Source organism: Nelumbo lutea, chromosome 8 (assembly GCF_056320005.1).
Source record: "Nelumbo lutea isolate HS-2025 chromosome 8, American lotus-T2T, whole genome shotgun sequence".
Taxonomy (NCBI): domain Eukaryota; kingdom Viridiplantae; phylum Streptophyta; class Magnoliopsida; order Proteales; family Nelumbonaceae; genus Nelumbo; species Nelumbo lutea.
The window spans coordinates 9,928,993-9,952,058 of NC_142691.1; the positions used below are offsets into that span (position 1 = coordinate 9,928,993).

Here is a 23,066-nt window from a genome sequence, read left to right on the forward strand (position 1 = left end):
TGGCATCATAAGTTTCTTTTAAAAGTTGGACCATTAACCCACCATCTAAATAAAAAAAAATAGCTTTTCTTTCGGATTAGTTTTAAATAATATATATTTCGTCTGCATTATATAAATAATTTCTACTTATCATACTTAATTTTTGTTTGACATAATTAATATATAATTTGTAATATATTCTTTTGATTATTTGTACTTTTTTATTTTTTAAAGAGTTACTATTTAGATATCATATTATAGATTAGTCCATTTGATCCAAATCATTAACCCACCACCCAAAAAGAAAAATAGTTTGATTTCTATGTTGACATTAAATTTTATATTACATTTTCATCACTGATAAAATTATTTCTTATGTATAATACTTATTTTTGTTCAATATAACGAATGTGTAATATTAAATATGTATCCAATATTTTATTTTTTGATAAATATATAACATTAGATATGTCCTCAAATGTTTCTTTGTTTTTTTTTGTGATTCTTTGTTTCTTTTTTGTTTTTAAAAAATTTATTATTTGACTATGGCATCATTTCATTTATAGGTTGATTTTAAATTTGGCATTCCATTTTCAACATTAATAAGAATACTTCATACATTTCATACTTATTTTTGTTTAGTATAATGAACATATGATATTAGAGATATGCCCAATTCTTTTTATTTGTATTTGTATTATATATTTAATTTATTTTATTATTTAATTATGATATTGTTTATTAACCACCCATTTGACTCCATATGGTAGAATTGCTTACCCATCACCGGGAGGTAAGAAAATGGTTTTGTTTTTTAATTCATTTTTCTTAAATATTTATTTTTATATTATTAAAATTAATATTATGGATTTAATTAGTAGAATTTAATGATGAGAAAAATATATCTTAAATATGGGATTTAATGAGAGAATATACCTTAGATATGAGATTTGATAAGTTAAAATAGGGAAATTGTTTTATTTCCAATTAGTTTAAAATTTTGCATTACATTTCCATTATTAATAAAATCATTTCTTATTTATCATACTTATTCTTATTTAATATATCAAATATATGATGTTAAAAAAATTCTCATTTTTTTTATCTCTATATTTCTTTGCATTTTATCTATTTTTGAATTTTATTATTTAATCGTGACAACATGGATTGTTCCATTTGGCCCAAATGATATAATTTCTTACCACCACTTAGATGAAAACACTTTTTTCAATGTATAAGTTTTTGTGTTATTGAAATTATTAATTTATTGTATATGGATTTAATTAATAAAATTTAATGATGAGAAGAAATAGAAATGCCCTAAATATATGATTCAATGAAGGTGAATGCAAGTTAATACCTTAAATGTTGGATTTAATGAGAGGGAACTGAATACATTGAGTATCTTAAAATTACTTATTTTCAAGTCATTTAATATCAATAACCAATTACCCTATTTGCCATCTTTTTTTATCAATAAATTTAAATATGGAGGGGTAAATTTTGTCCTCAAAAAATTCTAGAAGTATTATTGAGGCTATTCATACTATTTAAAGTAGTATAGATATAGATTATTTTATGTTATATTACTAGTGAGACTTGTGATGTATGGGGTTTGTCAAGGAAAGTGAAATAACTAAAACTTGTAACTAAAGAAAGAATGCAATGTTGTTTAAAATAATCTATTTTAATAATTTGTTACAAAAATGTTTTACTAATTTAGTAATTCAGTAATTTGGATTAATTATATTAATATAAGTAACAACATCATGAATTATTACTAATTATTTAATAAAATATTTATTTTTCTATATTATCTATTAATGTTTTATTTTATTTAAATTTACTTTATTAATGATTAAATGTTTCAATTTTTTGTAAATATCATTTAAATATTTAAAATACTTAAATATCATTAAATGTATAAAATTAGGCTATAGTCATTATTAAATTGATCTATAGTTAACTTTTTTTAGTCATACTTAAATTAATGTAAGCCCAAACTCAAGGTTTAAGACTTTGGATTAGGCTTGGATTAATCCTCATATTGACCTAACCCACCCAAGTTGCATGCAACGTGACATTTTGTAATTGGACTCGACTAAACCAAGTGTAACTCATGTGTAGGTACCATGGTAAGGATATGGAGGTTGGTCAAGTCTCTAAAGGTCCAGAGAAGGTGACGGTAAAGAAAGAGGACATAGGGAAGAGATAAAAAAGATAGGAGAGAAGGGAAAGTCCATGTCTCAAAAACCCTATGTTAAGATCATCCGGTCCCTCTTGTCTCCCCTTTGGAAGAGTTGCTTTACCATTTTATAGAGAGAAAGCCAAGGCTATAAGGACTTAAAATGAGACCTTTCCTGTTAGGAAAGGGGGCATTTCCTTTATGTTGGAGCATTATTGGGGTTTCACCATGTGTCCAGCAAAATCCTTCAAAGACATGGTTTCTTTTCCCTTAAGGATTCTCTACGCATGTTACTTCTTTTTTGTATCCCTTTTAAACTGATGTGGCGCAGATGACGTCATTATTTGCATCGCTCGTCTTTACTAGGCATGTGTCGTGGGGCATCCCGTCATGCGTAATTTAAAGATGCACATGTATCTAATATTCATTCCAGCTCTACAATAATTCCATACATGTTCGAAGTTAATCACGAGTCCTGCACGTGTTTAAAGCTTATCGCAAATTCATGTGTGTCTAAGATTCATTGTAGATCCTTGTAGGCCAAAGCTCATTGCAACCTATTTTGGGTATGAGTTCATTGTAGATTTGTGATGAATATGAACTCATCGCAAATGTGTGATGAGTTATGGATTTATCGCAGGCATCCGAGTAGTGTTGGTCTGACATCATCTGTACTCTGATGGTCTTAGTGACCACTGTATACCTACATCCCTATGTTAGGATCAATTGATTTTGGAAAGACCATGGTTCTCTCTCCCATAATCCTTTTAGAAGGGACTCAAAGTTAAAAAATAAGATAAAGTGGTCATCAATAGGGTCACTTACTAATAAAACACCGATATGTGATAGGGGAAAAATTTTTGTGATGAGAAAATGCAAATCTCAGCACAACATGCGAAGAGGAGAAGACTCTTGTTATTATTCACTGATGAACTGGTACATATATATAATTAAGTTAACCCACTTGGCCCACTTGTACTGCCACATCATCTTAGTTATAATCGCCTAACTATTCGGATATTCTATAATATTCCCCCCTAAGTTGTAGATGCAGTGACACCCAACTTGCATACAAGAAAATGAAATTGGCCAGCCCTTAGAGCTTTAGTAAGTATGTCATCCGATTGAGACTTAGTGGAGAGATGGCAGAGTTGTCATTCTTTTGGACGTATTCTTGAACAAAATGGCAGTCAATGTCAATGTGCTTCGTCCGCTCATGAAAGATGGGATTTGTTGCAATGTGGATAGCTGCATGGCTATCACTGTGAAGTTTAATAGGTTGTTGTAAGGTAATACCAAGGTCACGAATAATGCACTTAAGCCATACTAATTCACTTGTAGCCATTGCCATGATGCGACACTCAACTTCTGCGGAGGATCGAGAAACAATGGCTTGTTTCTTTGTTTTCCATGATAGGGGAGATGTTCCAAGCATGGTGACATATCCCGTAGTTGATCTCCATGTAAGTGGACATATGGCCCAATCACAATAACCTATAAGGGTGCAATAAGGAAATGTAGAGAAGAAATTTCTTTGAACTGGAGCTACTTTGATGTAACGTACAATGTGAATGGTAGCTTGCATATGTTCTTCACGATGATCATGCATAAATTGTGACAACATGTGAACTAGAAAAGTCAATTCAGGCCCAGTGATGGTAAGGTAAATGAGGTGGCCAATGAGCCATCGGGATTGGGCTCGATCAGTCAATGGCGGGCTATCCATGTCAACAAATTGTTTATGTTGCTCCATAGGATGAGATGCAAGCTTGCAATCAATCATGTCTATTTCAGTGATGATGTCCATGGCATACGTATGTTGGCCTACAAAAATTCCATAATTAGAATGTGTGACCTCAAGCCCAAGAAAGTAGTGGAGGGGCCCAACATTTTTGAGATGAAAACAGTTATGGAGATATGTCTTAAGATTATCAGTGTGGGCAACATCATTCCCGGTGATGACTAGATCATCAACATACACTAGGACAACCACAAATTGTCTGAATGATTTGAGATAAACAATGAGTAGTTCATGATTGGTTGTGTAAAACCAAGGTTCAAAGTATCGACACATATCGACCGATACGTATCATTCCATGACCCCTCTGATACGCCCTTACAATGGATGTATCTAGGGTTTGACCGATTCATAGGGTGGAGGAGCCCTAAACCGGTTGTGAAAAAAAAAAAAGCATCAAAAGTTGTACCAATTCGCCCGATACGCCCATACCAACGTATCGATGTTTTGAACATTGGGTAAAACTATAGTTCCTTAGGGCAGTAACAAATTTATCAAACCAGCACTGACATGCTCTTTTGAGCCCATATAGAGATTTATGTAGTTTAAAAATTTTGTTTTTAGCATGTTTAGGAAAACCCAAAGGAATGGTCATATATACTTCCTTGGACAAGTTGCCATGTAAGAAGGCGTTAGTCACATCCAACTAATGTAGTTCCCATCATTTTATAGCAACAATGGTGATAAGGCATCGTAGAGTTACAAGTTTGGCCACATATGTATCATGATAATCGCGGCCCTCAATCTGTACGTAACCTTTAGCCACTGGTTGCGCCTTATAGTGCTCAATGATTCCATTAGCATGAAGTTTCAATTTATACACCCATTTGGATCCTATTGGTTTATTTTCACGTGGTATGTCCACAATGGACCATGCTTGGTTATGCTCCAATGCATCAATCTCAATTTCCATGGCCTTGCACCAATTGGGGTCATGTGCAGCCTAGGAATAAGTGGTGGGCTCAATTGGTAAGGGGGTTTAGCAATGATGTTGGAGAGGGAGATGGGTAAAATGTAATCATAGTCACGAAGGTGAGATGGAAAGTGCCTAACATGTTGGGGATGTTGCATTAGGTTTGTGGATAATTTATCCAAATCAGAATTGGATGGTATCGATGCATCATTAACAATGGGTGGGTTCTCATGGGGACTGTTAACAATGGGCTGGGCTTCATTATCCATGGATCCTATGTTGTTGATGTCAGTAGGTATTGTAAATGATGAAAGGTCAACACATGGATCATCAAACTGGGGTAAAGGGATGACCACATTTTTGTGAGGTGGTATAGGTGAAGGCTGTGACATGGCGATAGTAAAGGGAAATGTTGTTTCATAAAAGGAAACATCTCAATAAGTAAAAACTTGGTGGGAATCAAGGCTGTAAACTTGTATCCCTTTTGACCATAGCCTATGAATATACATTTAGAGGCCTTTGGTGCAAATTTGTCATTTGAAATAGGACGTACTGGATGTAAGAAGGGGTTTTGCCGAACAACAAGTCATGAGGAGATTTACCTTGTAATGGTATTGGAGGCAAGTAATTGATAATGTAGGCTGCAATAAAAACACATTCTCCCCAAAATACTCAAGGGAGTGAGGCTTGAAAGCGCAAGGTTCGTGCAACTTCTAGCAAGTGGCGATGTTTTCTCTCAACAACACAATTTTGTTGAGAAGAGTCTACACATGATTTTTGATGTATAGTGCCATTGCCCATAAAGTATTGCTGCATTGGGCCCAAGAGAAATTCTTTACCATTATCAGAAAGCACAACTCAAACAACGGTGTGAAGTTGTGTTTTCACCATGTTATAGAATGAAATCAATAAATCATATGTATCAAACTTATTTTTTATGAGGAATACCCATGTACACCGAATGTAATCATCAACTATGGTTAAAAAATACCTAGCACATGAGTGTGTAGGTGTATGGTAAGCACCCCATATGTCATAATGTATGAGATCAAATGGAGTTAAAGCTCGATAAGAGCTCATAGGAAATGGAGTCTGTGTGTGTTTGGCCTTTCCACATACATCATAAGCTTTATTTGGTGAAGCTAAGCGGCCATTAGAGATGATTGATAGTTAGCGAGATGAAGATGAGGCATGTCCCAATTTGTTGTGCCAAATAGAATAGCCTTATGCAATGCGAAGAGATGGAGCAATTGAAGATTTGATGGCTGGGAGACAATAGATTCCATTATGCAACACCCCCTTGCCAATTAGATTTATCGAAGTTGTTTTCTAAAGTGTATAAGAAGCATAAGATAATACAATAGTACATCAGAATTGGAGTGTAACTTTGTTAATGGACGAGATTAAATTTTAACTCAAGAATGTATAATACATCACCATAATGTGATTTGAGGCCAACATAATGGAACCTTTATGATTGGCTAGAAAGGTGTATCCATTCGGCAAATGAACTATGGTGGTAGAGAATAGTGAGGTAATGTCCAATAACAAAGATAAAGTAGATGCTATGTGATCGGATGCCCCACTATCAAGTATCCAATGATTTCAAATAGTGGGCGTTATATTGTTAGAAGGAAATGAAGTCTTACTAGTTGCATTAGAGGCACAAATGGTTGAAGTATCAACATCGAGTAACCACATGAGATTATTATATTGTTATGGAGTCAAGCCAGTCATAGATATAGATGAATATTTGTTTTCAAATAAAGACCCGATCATCATGGTACAAGCAGTCGTCGGGGAACTTTATTTTGGACCACATCCTAGCTTCTTTTTTTTCCCATCCTTCTAGGTAGCCATGTGACTCGTAACAACATCCCTTAATATGACATGTCCACTTACAATGCTTGCATTTTAGCCGGGGATGATCAGATTGATCAATGGTTCATGGGACAGAGAAAGCAACGACCTCTAGGATAACTAAACTTTTGGTTAGTAGTATGGGCTGATGCCATTCTTCTTGTAGCACTAGACCATAAGCTCGATTGATGGTTGGGAGTGGTTCAATAGCTATGATATTGGAACGGATATTGCTGAACACCTCATTGAACCATCAAGAATTGGTTAAGTTTGTCCCTCTTGCGTTCTACAACTATTCCTTTTGTCACACCACAACTACAATCAGGAAGAGGAGCAAGAATTGCTAACTCGTAAAACAACCCTTTTAATTCGGTGAAGTATGAGGTGACAAAGAGATCGCCCTAGTGCAATGTTGATAGATCACGTTTCAACTAGTATTCCTTATGCAAATCTTTCTTCAATATCATGCCAAATATCTCTGGCGCTATCAACATATGCAACATTATCATGGAGTTCATGAGCTAGGGAATTAAAGATCCATGAAATCACCACGGAATTGCGTTTGTCCCAAATTCATCAATCTACTGTGGAAGATTCAGGTCGTTCCAGTGTTTTGTCGACAAAGGCAAACTTATCCTTTGCCCGTAATGCATTATGCATAGCTCTAGACCAAGTGGGGTAGTTTCCCCTATTATGAGACAAGAAACAAACACAATCCCCAGATTATCCGAGATATGGAGGTAGTATGGACATTCAAAACTCATATATGAATTCATGATTAAAAACAAAGGTTGCTGAATAAATTCAAGAAAGTGAAACGGATTCGTCGGAGATCAATAATTTGAGTTTTGAGAAATAAAAAGCCAGGGGTGGAGGAATTAGTCAAGAATCTGGAGAAAAACCAGTCAAGATCACAACAACAAGTGTGGTCATCGCTCTGGTACTATGACAAAACATGAAGATGTGATATGGGAAAAAGTTTGCAATGAGAAAATGCAAATCTCAACACAACATGCGATGAGGATAATACTCTCTTGTGAACTGGTACATATATATAATTAAATTAACCCACTTGGCCCACTTGTACTGCCACGTCAGCTTAGTTATAACCACATAATTGTTCGGATATTTTGTAATACTTACTGTCATACCTTGTCTGCTTCCCTAAGCCTACGTCAACATAGCTTTTAAGTCCTTTGTGGTTAACTTTCTTCTCCGTTAAAATTTGCATACTAGCGTTGTTCTCCATTTCTAAGGTCCCTTTTTTTGCCAAACAATATCTATCTATATCTATACTATTATTAAAAGTGTAAATGAGGTGAAACTTTTGCTTGACTAAAATATATATTATTTTTTTTGTTTTTCTTTTTATTTGGCCACTTTCAATTTGCAAATACATAAATGTAATTTGAACAACCACTTTGTCCTCATTCAAATTATTCTCATTAAATCTTATAAGTAAGGTATTAACTCCCGGTGCCAGTCATTAAATCTTCATTTTGACTATAAATCCCCTAATTAAATAAAAAGTAAAAGAACTAAAAACACAAAGACATTATATAAAAATATAGACGTTTGTTAAAAAAAAAACACTTAGGCACTTATCTAATATTTTAAATTAATAATGTCGAATAAAAAGACATGTGATAAATAATACTTGTTTTTATTGATGTTGGAAATAAAATAAAAAATTTAAAACCAACCAAAAAAATTAACTTGTTTTTGTGATGGTGGGTCAACAATTCAATATTTTGGGTTATATGTGTCAACCCTTGATCTAGTAATTAAAAAAAGCATAAAATCATAAAAGAAATACGAAAGGTATAGAAACCATGTAGAAAACATTTGGACACATTTCTAATATTTTCAATTAATAACATGAAAAATTAAACACAACAAACAAACATTGTTTTTGTATTTTTATTAATAATGGAAATAAAACACAAAAGTTAAAACTAACCAAAAAGTGAAATTGTTTTCTTGTTTGGTGATAAATCAACAATTCAACCTTTTAGGTCAAATGTGTCAATCCATAATGTCATATCAAATACCAATAACTAAAAAAATAAAAACACAAAATATAAAATATATAAAAAATATTTAGTCATATCTCTAAATATTTTACACTAATTGTCTAATTAACCACATTAAAAAAATATGTTTGAGAAAGAATATTTGGTTTTATTGATGATGAAAATAATATACAAATTTAAAACCAACCAAAAAATGAAGTTGCTTTATTGTTTGGTGGTGAATGAACAATTTAACATTTCCGGTCAAATGGAAGAAAACATTTTAGACATCTTAAATATCATATATTCATCATAATAAACAAAAATAGATATGATAAAATAGTAATATTTTTATACATATAAAAATATAAAATAATTATAAAAAAAATTATATAAATATTATTTACTATCATCATCATAAAAAATGGGAAAATTATTGATTAGTACCTTGTACTTTGGGGTTTGTGTCAAGTGAGCCCCCAAACTTCAAAACATGTCTTTGCAATACCTTGAACTTTCAAATTATGTCTAATAGGTCTCTACCGTTAGTTGATTGCTAGTCAACACCATTATTGCCATTGTAGTAGACCTATTTTCATCAAGAGACATTTTAACGAGATTCATGAAGTAGAGGAAGCCTCGAGCCTTGAGTAGTATAATTATTCTTCCGGTTCCAGTTGATCTTTGAATGGAGGAGTTTAAATAAAGAAGCAAGAGCTTCAACAATTGATCCGTGTTCTATTTTATAACCCATTCCCCTTTTCTTTTTTTTTTTTAATACTTTGACAAAATGGGTAAAATGATAAAATTATTATGGTATTAACCACACTCGACTAACATAGGACCTATTAGACACAATTTAAGGAGTTTACACAAGTATAGGGAAATTTTGTCATCAGTGTGTATAGCACACTGATGACAAAATTTCCCTATAAAAAAATTGCCTCCGCAAAGGCTCACTTTCTAATAAAACGAAACCGGTCGGTCGAGAATCGGATGCGAATCATGCGATTCATTTTCACTCTACCAGCGGGGAGTGGGGACCGGGGGAGTAACTAATGCTGGCCAAGGTGGGGATAAGAATAAGAGCCAATGTATGTTGACGCTTTGACGGTCGAGGATGGGGCGACTGCGAGTGATGGACTACGCGCCAAAATCAATCAGGCATCAAATAAATTTTCACCAGTTAGGGTTTCGCCTTGGTTTGTCCCAAAACCAAATCGAATTGAGGGGATAAGGAGGGAGAGAGGGAATGATGAGTTCACGAGAGAAGGATCAGTCGACGACAACGACGACGGGAGCGGGGACGACAACACATCAGCCTTACTTGAGTAGCCTCGTCGTCCGGCCTACCGAGAGCGGTGGAGGTAGCGATTACGAGCCTGGAGAAGTCCGCAGAGATCCTCCTTATTCTCGTTTGGATCGATTCCATGAAAGCTCAGGTCTTGTATCTGGCTGTTCTCCTTTTTTATTTCCCCTTCCGAGATTTCGTAACTTTTACTTATTTATTTTTGAATACGAAGATAGGGCTTTTCCCTGTATTGCTAGGTCTTATAAAAACCAACGGTTTTGTGTTCTTATTTCATCTCCAAGCCCTAGAAAATCATGCGGCCCAACCTTTTTATTTTTTAAATGGCTTCATGATTCTTGCATGCCGTTACATGTATAAATTCAGAGAACGCGCCGTCTTCTGGACGCGTAGATCAATCACTTCGGTCAGCTTAACAAATTCTGGCTGGGTTGAAGCACACTAAGTTTGCTGAGTTTCAGACAATGTTTTGGGTGTACTTTATTAATTGAATTAAAAATCTCATGTAATATGCTTGATGCAAATGGTGTTATACATTATCTCTATATGTTTGTTGCCATTTATTTTTATTTTTATTTTTGTGCATGTTATGACGATTGCCATTTTTCTTCTCGTTTTCCTTTGATGAGTAGCGTGAAAAATTTGTTAAGGTCAAGAAAACACAATGTTATTATTATGCACAAAAGACAAGGCCTATGACTATAAAGGACATGGTCTCGCTATAGGCCGGGAAAAAGCAATTCAAGAAGAAAAAACTACAACAGAGATGATCCACTACTCAGTAACAGCTCCCCAGAAATGTTCGCTACTCTAAATCCCTACCCTAGCCAAAACAACAGCAAGATGTTTGTCACTTGAAAGGTGGAGTTTTGACCCACCATTTTGGCTGTTAACCAAAACCTGAAATCCTTACACAGTTTAAGAAGAATGCATGTTGTTCTACGCTTCTACCTTTTTATGTTCCTTCCCATCTGTATGTTTCTTTCCACCTATGTGTATGAAAAGAACTCCCCCTAAGGCATAATATTTTGTTATGACTTCATATTTTCGTAACTTGACTGGTAATATCATCTATAGAAATGCTTGTTCTAATAAATTTATGCTGGTGTATTAGATAGTATTCGCAGGAACTGATTTATGCCTTGTACTTTATGCTGAGTATATGGGTCTAATACCTCTTATTTATGGAGGAAGAAATCAAATTGAGAATGAACTTTGCTGTTCTGTGTTACAGCTTTCAAAGTTGCTTGGTGCAAGAACTTTGGTATTGAGGAAAGAATTTTGGTTTGGGTGCGGGGCTGGGAATCTGGATTGGGAAAAATGTGTTTGATCATCGAGGAGAGACATGCTGTTGTTCATTTTCTGTGATGGCAATGTGTGTGTGATATGTTGAGCTTGTGGGATGCTGAAGTAATTTAAGTAACTGCATCTCTCCAACTTTGCTGCTCAAGCCATAGACAGGTGTTTTGATTTGATTTACTCTCGGTATTCCGACTATCTTGCAGGCTTCAAATCAAAGCTCAGTTATAATATGTACTACAAGGTGTTTATGCCATTACTTTAAGATGATAGGTGTTAATGTGTTTAGGGTTGGGAAGGCTTTGAAATCATTCATGCCATTATTAAATGGTTGTTAACAAGAGAAGGTGGTCTTTGGTAATGATTTTTGAGTTTTAAACAATAGTAGGATTAGGCGATTAGCACATCTCATGTTCACCTCAATAAGAATGGAGGTTTAGGAATGTTATAGTGTTGATGGAAATTATGAGGGAAGCTGGGTTTTGTAATTTCTGGTTGAAGCCTGTTGGTGATATTGAGAATTTGGTATCCGCTTTCTCCTTCAATTAATGGAAAGCCACATATTGATGTCATGTGCAATTTTAGGTCTTATGATCATTTTCTGAATTTGTCATGGTTTAAGTTATTCTATTTGATACTTAGTGGTCTGGTAAACATCTACATAATTTGTTCCATCTGGCTGATTAAATAAAAGTTTAAGGCAGGACAGATTTTTTTTGGAGGTGGCAGATTAGGTGGAAAAGCTTTGGTATTTGGGAACTTCTTATCCTTCTGCAGCTTCAATTACCTGATATATGGAAGGTTTAAATTGTTTGCAACACTGTGAAAGCTATCATTCTGAAATTGATTCAGAAGTTGTGGATAGAAATATGGAATTCCAAATGGAGTTTTTTTTTACTTGAAACATCCATACTGCAGGTTCTTTTTTCCCAGTCCAAAGGAATTTGTAGTCATAGACAGTCATAAGCAGCTATTATTTGGGAAATGTGATCATACCAACTATTCCTCTGCAAGTAGTTATTGGTATGCTGCTAATCTTGGACTGCTATTTACTTAAAACTCTTATTGGGTAGCTATTTTTGGGTTGCTCAGAGAACTGATAAGGTAACAAGATGGTTTCTGAAAAGAACTGGCTGCATTTAGGTGCTGGTTGTTGGCTATCACTTGTGGATACTTGCCATTTGATGGTTCGTTCTCATTTGAGTTTTCTCTGTTGCTTCCCCTGCTAGCAGGGTCCTTCTCGTGAATGAGATCTCCAAACAAATTACCATGTGGGTCTTTTTTTGGTATAGGTAGGTATTGTTTTTAGGTATATAGTATTCTTTTTATCTGCAATTGTCAGATTTGGATGAAATGCAGTTTCCCGGCTTGAGACCAAGGGATATGGTCAAAGTATTTGGTACTACAGATTCATGATATTGTTTGGTATGCAGATGCATAGGGCTTAAAACTCTATAATCATGTAATGGTTTACATGGATAGATGGATAAAGCTGTTTCACCTAGGTACACTGGATTCTTTTAAAAATGAGGATTGTGGCCTATTGTTTACTGTGGTGAGTACTGGTCATTATGGTGCGGTGTGATTATGAATTCAGTTATATTTACTCTTAATATTGGGCCAGTTGCTTCTGAAGTAGAGAACACTGGTGGGTATTTCTTGAGTTTTCTACAATCTACTGCACTAATATCTTGTTTTTGTTCTACTCGTGTCCCATATGGAGGGAGAGGCCATTAATGCAGGTTGCTGTTATTTGCAAACTTATTTGGTCATGGCTGTGTTCTGTGGGTCATGAAGCTTCAGCTCTCATAAACTCAATTGCAATCCGCCCGATCTTTTGATTGGATTGACACTTGACTTATATTGGACTTCACTGGCATCCTTTTCAGGATATGGCATGCGTGCAGGTTCCAGTTCTCCTATGCGCTATAGAAAGATCGAGCATCATTATTATTCTGATTTTGACCATTCAGGAGGCCCACAACGAGGTCGTGGATTTAGGGGTGGGAGGGGTCCTGGTAGATTTCGAGATTCTTCACCCCCTTATGGCCGAGGAAGGGGTGGTGGTAGGTCATCTGGAACAGGTTTTGATGGGCCAGGATATGGTCTTGGGCCGTTCAGAGGTGAAGGCATGAGCAGGAATAACCCAAATGTGTCTCCCAGAGAAGGAGATTGGATTTGTCCAGAGCCATCGTAAGTCCATTCATTTTAATTTTTGTAGTTTAGACATGAGCATGGTATCATCATCATCACCATCATATCATTATCATCTTATGAATCATAATAGGGGAATTGCCAACCTTTATTATCAATTGGTTCTGCTCAGAAAGGATGCTCAAGGATATTCCAACTTAGCAAGTTTCATGTATTGCACTATTTTTCTGCTTATGGATCAATTACATGGTTAATGCAAACCATCCATATTATTAATGGTACTCTGGGTTTGCTAGGGTGTGGTGTCTTTATCCTTGTCAGTCCCATAATCCAGTCTTCCAATAAAGGCAATAGTTCTTGTATTGGAGCAGTTTGGCAAAACTCACAAACTCTTTTCCTTTGGCTGCCGCAATGCTGCTTTGCAAAACTTAGTTGTGTGCTTTTTCATTTTTTAAATTTAGTGTCTTTGTTCGGATTTAGCTTCCCTTGTGGGGGCTGTGAATTGATGCATACTTCATTTTTTGTTTGTTTATTATCTTTCTTATCGCATCTTCTTTTCATGTGTCAGATGCGGGAACCTGAACTTTGCAAGGCGGGAATACTGCAACAACTGCAACAGGCTTCGTTTTGGGCCCGATGACAGTCCTCGTAGGGGCTATCCAGGTCCACCACCACCTCATGCTCCACCATCACGCTTTTCTGGCCCCCCAGTAGACCGCTCTCCGGGAAGGAGCTTGAATGGCTACAGATCTCCACCCCGTGGCTGGGGTAGAGATGGTCCTAGAATGTTTGGAGCTGGGTCACCCCACCATAGGCAGGAAGGAAGGTTCCCAGATCACCACATGCGGAGGGATAGGCTGGATTATCGTGAAGAGGAAGACTACCGGGAAAGAAACCGGTTTGATAGGCCAGTAGCTCCTGAGTGGATTGGCGATAGTCACCGTGGAAGGGACTTCATTCCAGAAAGGAGGAGGTATGACGAGAGAATTGAGCGACGCCAACTATCTCCCCCACCTCCACCACCTCCACATCGCGGGCGATGGGTACATGATTTGAGAGAGAGGAGCAGGTCCCCAATGAGGAGTCCGCCACTGCCGTCAAAGGATTATCGACGGGATGGATACATGGACAGGGGGCGGGATGATCGACGGGGGATGAGAGAACGGATGGGTGATGCTTATTAGTTCGGTGCAACAATCAAATGGATGACTTCGGCGGACGGTTAAGAACATTTAGATGAATCTGATGATAGGTGGAATCATTCTTTCTTTTCCAATTTATATCATTTATCTCAGATACCTCTGCTCTTCGTAGTTGGATTTAAAAGCGATCAAAAACCGACATTGCCTTTTTTTAACTTCTAGCTGTAAGTGGGAGACATCTGATTTTGCATTGTAGATCCAATGTTCTTGAGAGGTATATGTAGCTATTGGGGCGCTAATTATTTTCCGACCCTGGGTTCACAAGGGGAGGTCTGTTAGTGGCACCGGCACCTGCCACGGGTTGTACGTTTGGGTTTGGGAGTGTTGAAGCTTTTGTGGGTCGCTTTCGTCGAGCTGCTTTGTAGAACCTGCCAGAAAAAGCTTTATGGGGAAGTCACGTTTATTTTTTTTTGGGTCTTTTTGGCTTTGAGAATAGCTGCTTGGGGCCTTGGGTTCTTTTATTGGTCACCAAAGACCAAGGTCATCTTGTAAAGCCAAAAGCAGCTGCTTTAAAGCCATCCTACTATGTTGGTACTTTCAGAAAAAAAATTATTGTCTAGCATAAGGGGGTGTATTTTAGTGTGTGAGAAATTGGTGGGTGGGAATTGGTTTACACTAAACCTTGTGGAAAGGGATCAATTTACATCATATCACAATTCTTAATTATTTTGAATTGTGGACAGACCAAGTTTACGCTCACAACATCGTTATGTTGGTGTAGTGTGGGTTAATTCATGCCACACTTTTTGAGTCAATGTATCTCTTATATGTTTTATGAATGATCTATACAATTGATCATAAATGTTTAATTTTTACATTTTATATGATAAATATATTAAAAAGACATTAATAAATTAATATTAATAAAAAAATATTAATTTTAATAAAAATGATAGTAAAATAAATAAAAAATAAAAAAGTTAAATATTAAAAAGTATTATTTTATTGGTAAAATATTAAAAATTAATATTTAAATAAATAAAAAAGGATGGAGAAAGAGCACCATTGGGTTTGTGCTAGAACTAAAATAAAAAAAATATTTTATTGATAAAATATTAAAAAAATGATTATTTTAAAATGTAAAAATTAAAAAGAAAGAAAAGTATGTAGAAAATATGTATTGTATTAAAATAGTGTGGAAATGCTGTGAACCAACTACATCCATGAGATATATGTATGGCTTAGATTTTGGGTTGTGGACGGGGACGGTTCACGATATAGTGTGGATTGGTTCTGTCCACGACCAATCGAACGAGAAATTTATCTCATGGTGTGGACAGAAATTGTCTATTCACGAGATGAACACGTTACTAAGCTCCACCTAAGTTGTCTCAAATAGGCTCTTAACTACCAAAAGCACCATTGTGGACCATGGTAGGATTTCTTGAAATCAAAATTCTTGTAAATAGTAAAATAGCCATGATAATATTAAATGCAATAACGTAGCTATAAGAGGGCATTCTTTTTTTTTTTTATTTTGAGAGGGGGGAAAGTTGGTCAATGAGATTTTGGTTCTCATTGACCAAGAATCCCATGTTCTTTTTTTAGATTTATGTTTATTTTTTTGGATATCACTTACCCGTTCTTAGGTGGATAAATAACTTTCCCACCTAGGGGAAAAGTTGCCAATACTTGAATAAGACAAAAGTACCCTTTTTAATAATAATTTTTATGGCTAAAATGGTCATTATCCTATTTACATGAGAAATAAAAGAATATGGGTAAATGCACTTGCCCGGATAAACTTACCCAGGTAATTAACTACATTTACTTGGGTAAAACAAACGGGGCCGAATACAAACATGCTGGTAGATGTAAGTGCAAAGTTCGTTAAAGTTTTGTATTGATAAAAACAGATAAGGGCAACCTTTTGCCCTCGATGTCAATAAAAAGTAATAATTTTATAAAATAACTAAAGTAAGATAACTTTTTGGAGATAAATATCACAAAAGGGCATTCCCAGTGTTCATTGTCCTCCTCTTCCTCTGCTTGTATTCATGCCAGCAGTTTCAACAAGTAAACGATAGCCCGTGTTGGCTTCATTCCCTGCAAACCCAACACCTAGGCCGTCGTCTCCAGACGCCAGACCTGCATTTCTACCACTACCTCCTCTGTTGTCATCTCCAAACGCCAGACTGGTGTTGCTTGCGTTTCTACCATTGCCTCCTTTGTTACTATCACCCAGCTGCTACTGATTATCATCAGTATCGATCATCTTGCTTTCCTATCGATTAGACAACGTAGATAGAAAAAGGAACAAACAAACCTGCTATTTGGTCTTGTCCACCCCGGCCATGGCTGAATAGGCAATGTTTGAGACGGTATCCCTCATGACTAGCATGAATACAGGCAGAAGAAGAGGAAAACGATGAAGCCAACGCGGGCTGGCATCTGGAGAAGACAACCTAGGTGCTGGATTTGCAGGGAATGAAGCCAACGTGGCCTTCCGTTTACCCGTTGAAAGGCTGCCATGAATACAGGCAGTTCGAATGCCCTTTTTTTGATATTTTATAAAATTATTATTTTTTATTGATATTCAGGGCAAAAAGTTGTCTTCATCTGCTATTATCTTTTTTTGTAAAATAATTTTTAGTTATAATGAGTGCAAATACATTTTAGATTGGAATTTACACACGAGCAACCTGGTGGCCTTGAGCGTCCTCCCAAACAATCCGGGAGAGCTCAGCCGGGAAGAACTAGGAGGCAATTCAGCCTCATATACAATATCAAAAATTTTCAATAGGAAATCAACAACCCTATTACCCTCCCTTTAAATATGAACAAAAGATATGGAAGCAAACCCGAGAGAGATAAATCTAATTTGCTCAATCAAATCCCAGGCTTTCCAAGGAAAGGACATGCCCCAGTGAAAAAATCAACAGCTGGTTGAAAGTCATGTACTACATTTTTTTGGATGACTTTGCTCTCATTTTAAATGCAAATATGCCTTAAAATTTGTCAAAGCCCTCATTTTCGGTACATGAATGATAAATGCACTCTTACTAAACGCCCACGAAACTGATCACCAGAGTGCATATATGCATTTAACCAAGCCACTCAATGGGTGAGATAGGTAAAAGTTGAATAATCAGGATCCAGTCATTGATCCAATTAATAATTTTTGATAAATATCAGATGGGTAACATTGATCCAATTGATTGTTTTTCATAAATAGTTGGGGTTAGAGTTGACCCAAACCGAGATTGTGGCCAGATCACCGGTTTGACTAGCTGATGAAGGATGAGGTGGAAATAGTGGGATCTACCATCCTAGTTACTTGTAGATTTTAGACTGTTGGTTCACCGCTAAACAATAGATTTTAATCAAACAATTTTAAAGGTCGCAAGGTTCAAGGCCATTGTTGAATAAAAAAATTAGGATTCGGGTCATTGACATCCTTTCAAAGAACCCCAAAATACAGGTTTTCAATACAAGGTATGGTTTGGCATAGCGGTGTTCCCTTGCTTTAAAAAGCATTATCTAAGGATATTATCACCAATGGTTGAAAGTTATGTTTGGTAAGAGCCATCTATATTTATACATTAAGGCCCCGTTTGCTTTTTGGTAAATTATTTATCCAATTAAATGTATTTATTCATATTCTTTTATTTTTCCTGAGAAATATTTATCCAAATAAGTACATTTACCCATGATCTTTTATTTTTCAATTAAATAAGGTAATGACTATTTAAGCCATAAAAACCCATTATTAAAAGGGGCATTTTTGTCCCATTCAAATATTGACAACTTTCCCTTATGTGGGAAAGTTATTTATCCACCTAGGAGATGGGATGAGTATCGCTTTCCTGGGCAAGTGATACATACGAAAATAAACTTTCCCTGATCCCCACACAAGGTTGAAAAAAGAACATGGGATTATTGGTCAATGGAAACCAAAATCCCATTGACCAACTTTCCCCCCTCTCCAAATCAAAAAAAAAAAAAAAAGATCACCCCTAAAATGTAATGTATTAAGTTGGTACTTTTCTGTTTTCTGGTTATTTTTGAGAATCATTTATCTCTTTTTTGTTTTTTTTTTTCATTTTAAAATTGAACTAAATAAATCAAGTGGCTAATAACATTTAATACTTTTGTCTCCTATCATTAGCTCCCCCTCCTCTTTCTCATAAGCTCTTTTAATTATCTCTTCTTGTTAATTGTGCCATTAACTCTCTCCTTGTATAACTCCTTCCATTAATTCTCTTTCCTCTTCATTACTCCATTAAATTGAATAAATTCATTAGCTTTATCTATATTTATAACTTATATCCATTTCAATTTGATTACAATTTTATATACGTTATGTCAAATTTATCCTTCCTATTCATCAAAATTTCAAATAAAATCCAATTAATGAAAATTTTTAAGAACTACATTCCTCTTTCAATCTACTTCTCCACTAGATTTGGGGTTTTCTTCTTCCTCTGCTTCTATTATGGAATCCCAGGTTTAGCATAGAACAAACATAAAATCAGAGGGCCACCATTAATGACAAATGAGTAGCGACGACTCTATTTTTTCAAGGAGAGGAGCTTCTCCCAACCACCCCACCCCTTCCAAAAAAATTAAAAAAGAAAAAAGAAACAACCCAGAATTACGATACACTGAATTACGCCATTTTATTTCCCTCTTCTGGATCTTAAGGTGGCTGGTAATGCTAGATGCAAGGATGACCGACATCGTGACAACAATGGTTTTTACAATGGTCGGACCCTTACGATATGCTGAATTACGCCAATGGTACTCACTTCTGCTCGGAATTGTTACTCTTGCTTTTTGGAACTAATAATTTTCTTGAGTTGGGCAATGTACTTTTTGTAAATAGAACCAAAACCTCCTATTGGGTTATTGGTCATTATTATGATGGTTATTTGTAAGTGTAGGTGGTTTTGGTTGCAGGGGTCATTGCTGGCACGATGTCTATTGCGTTTGGCAATGTGCCTTTGTAAACAGAACCAAAACCCCCCTTCCCTAATTCGAGAGGATATGTTTTTGGACGAACCGTAGGAAGGGGAGTCTAATTGACAATCATCCAAATGGGGGTAGAAGTTTTTTTTGTTTTTTGTTTTTTTTTTTGAATTTTTGGAAAAAGTGTCAATCACGTGATGCCATATATGACGGAGTGTGACGTAAAGTTAATGGCAATGGAAGTTTTAGACAATTGTCAAAAAACTTAAGGGCACTTTAAAACAATATGTAAACAGTAAGGTTAGAATTAGTCAATTAGTTAAACCATAAGGGTAGTTTAAGAAATTTGCCCATATATTTATATTAAATTATAATTATCAATAAAACAACTATATTGAAATGGGGATATTCAATTATATATTATTAGATAATTTACTTCAATTTAAAAATAATTAATTATATAATTTATATTCTAGAACAAATATTATTTAATGCACACAACAAATAAAGCTAGTGTTTTAAAAGTCAACTTGGAGACTGATTAGTTTTTGCCTCTAGGTCATAGATCAACAATTCACGAAATGATTTATTTTTTGAATAGTAGGCTCACAAAGATCATGAAAGTTATCCCAAAAAATGATTACCTCAATCAGACAACTAAGCATAAAGTTAAGTCCTTTAAAAGTTTTAAATACATTGCATATTGTATTCCATGACCCAATGACTATATCAAAAAGGGTTAATGGCAGTTGAACGAGTTTTGATGAAATCAACGATTTTTTACAAAATAGACTAAATAGTAGGTTTTAGGAAACCTATAATTAGAAATAGGGCCAAGTGATGGTTTGAATGGTTTAATTGTCTGAGTCAATGACGATTTGAAAATATTGAATAAAACATCATAAAAATTATAATCCATTTATACTCCATTTGAAATAATAAAAAAATAATTTATTAAATTACTTAAACAAGATAAAAATAATTATTAATTTTTAATATTGATAACAAATTTTTTTATTAATATAATAAAAAGAAAATGGATTAATAAAAACTAATATCTATTTAAAATTAATATAAAACTAATACAAATTTATCTTATGATTACTAATTTTATAATTATTTTTTACTAATGAACTTAAAATTTCTATTAAAAAAATAAAATTTTAGTATAATTAAAAAAAGAAAAAGTGAATACAAATTTATTAACCTTAAGTGACTTTCCTCTTAATGAAACAACTTGATCTTCCCCTCCCCCACCACAAATAAAAATAATAATAATACTACTACAATGCCTAGACAAAAAATGCTTAAACCTCCACCATACAAAGCTTGTGTGTGAGGTAGTCTGTTAAGTAATAAATGGTACAAATATAATTACTAATTGCCCATTCTTTGTTTTGTAATTCTCATATTTTTATTTTTTACATGCCAAAAATGCCCATATGATATATCTTTTGACCCTGTTTGGTTCACGGGAATAGGGGTTTGGAATCAGAATTGGAATGGGCCATTTCGATTCCAACTGTTTGGTTGGGTGGAATAAGAATCATGTCCCCATTCTTGGTGGAATGGTACTATCCCATTCGAGGGAATGACCATTCATTCCCCCTCCCTTGAGAATGAAGTCCCATTCTAGTCGTTTCCAATTCCAATTCTGACTAAATCAAAGAGACTATGGGAATAGACCATTCCAATTCTGATTCTGATGAATTTTAATTATGATTCTGACTGCACCTTTTGTTTTATACTTTTCATATCTCATGTGTAAATCCTTTTACATGATAAATTCATTCTTTGTTTTGCACTTCTATGGCACAAGGGGTTTTAGACATAGATAGGAAATTCTAGAGGTTTGAGAAAATATCCCTTTTATAACTCAATTTGTTTTTTATGACCCTGATAATTAAGACTCCATTTGGGTAAGCTCTTGATTTTCAGCTTTGAGCCATAGAAAACAAATTGAACCTAAACGGGTTTTGAGCATGAGTAATAATCGGTTTTCAAAAACATTTATATAAAGGCAAAACACTTTTAAATCCTAAAGCACAAATTCCTTTAAAATGATAATTCTTTAAACTTATCCGAATACAATGTAATATCAACCTTATATACCAAAATAAAAAAAAGGGGAATCATTGTATAGTCACCACCAATAAAAATTGTGGTCTATCTCATGAAAGCGAAAATCGTGCAAACACCATGAAAACACAACGTTCACATGCAAATTTGAAATATCCCTCATATTTGTATATAAATTCATGGTGTAATAACATATACTTCCAAACCTCAACAGAGCCAGTTTAATCCATTCCTAATTCCATTTAGTTTAGTCAACTGCGAACTTAGGCATTAAGTAGTAATTTAGAGCAAATTATAAGAACAAGTGATTGTCAATATTTTGAAATGAACGAGGAGTGGTTATTGATGAGGGCGGATTTGGCCCTTCAATGACATTGTGACACCTGATACCTCATGACAAGTAGGTGCAGCCTCGTGACAAATAGACAGTTCGTCATAGGCGGTTTTCCACTTACAAGCAGTTCGCCACAGGTAGCTCGCCACTTACAGGCAGCTCGCCATCATGTAGCCTGGAAATTTAGACAATTCACCACCTCACATGCAGCTTGGCACCTGGTCAGCCCGGCACTTCACAGGTAGCTTGCCACTAGGCAACTCGCCATCATGCAACCTAGCACCTTACAGACAGTTCGACACTTCACAGGCAGCTCGCCATCATGTAGCCTGGCACCTTACAGATAGCTTGGCACTTCACAGGCAGCTCGCCATCACGCAGCCTAGCACCTTATAGATAGCTCGACCCCTCACAGGCAGCTTGACCACCGCATGACAACCCCGAGGGGCTCACCACCGTACCCCGCATTTTACGAGATTATGACTTGTAACGACTATATTAGCTCATCCACTCCCCGATTTAGTCGGAAATGGGCAACCTTATTGGTTGGTGGCTTTATCCCCACCTAACACGAAAACAAGTCCCATCACAACGGGAATCTAGAAACTGCTCCACCAAACCTACGAGGACTCTAGTATATAAAGGCCTCACCCCCCAGGGGTGAAGGGATAGGGAAATGGTGTGTAATCTTTGTTCTCTAGCTTTCTAATTCTCTGATATCATCTTCAAACTCTCTATTAAGTGTTGACTTAGCCATCGGAGTGTCCCCGCCGGGTAAGCCACCATCGGGTTCTCTGATTCAGTTCTTGCAGGCAACTAGTTCCCGCTGTCTACAAAGATGAGCAAATCATCTCCTGTAGGGAGCAGCCAAGTTGCATTACACTCAGGAGCTTCACTTCGGCCTCTAAGTCATTGACCACTTGGGAGCAGACGGGATGACGAGGTACTTAGCCAAAATAAATGATATGTGATCATAAACGGTTACATCAATCTCATTTCCGCCTTCAACCAATTTCCTGTACTTTCATGTTCAA

At 35.6% G+C, this 23,066-nt stretch overlaps 1 protein-coding gene across 1 annotated transcript; it reads left to right on the forward strand.

Moving 5' to 3' along the window:
* Positions 1-9,399: 9,399 nt before the first annotated feature.
* On the forward strand, positions 9,400-14,906 carry LOC148842626 (RNA-binding protein-like protein). The gene is made up of 3 exons (XM_088958169.1): positions 9,400-10,189; positions 13,245-13,548; positions 14,078-14,906. The coding sequence occupies exons 1-3, from the start codon at positions 10,000-10,002 to the stop codon at positions 14,691-14,693; spliced, it is 1,110 nt and encodes a 369-aa protein (XP_088814295.1). The 5' UTR covers positions 9,400-9,999; the 3' UTR covers positions 14,694-14,906.
* The last annotated feature ends 8,160 nt before the right edge of the window (positions 14,907-23,066 follow it).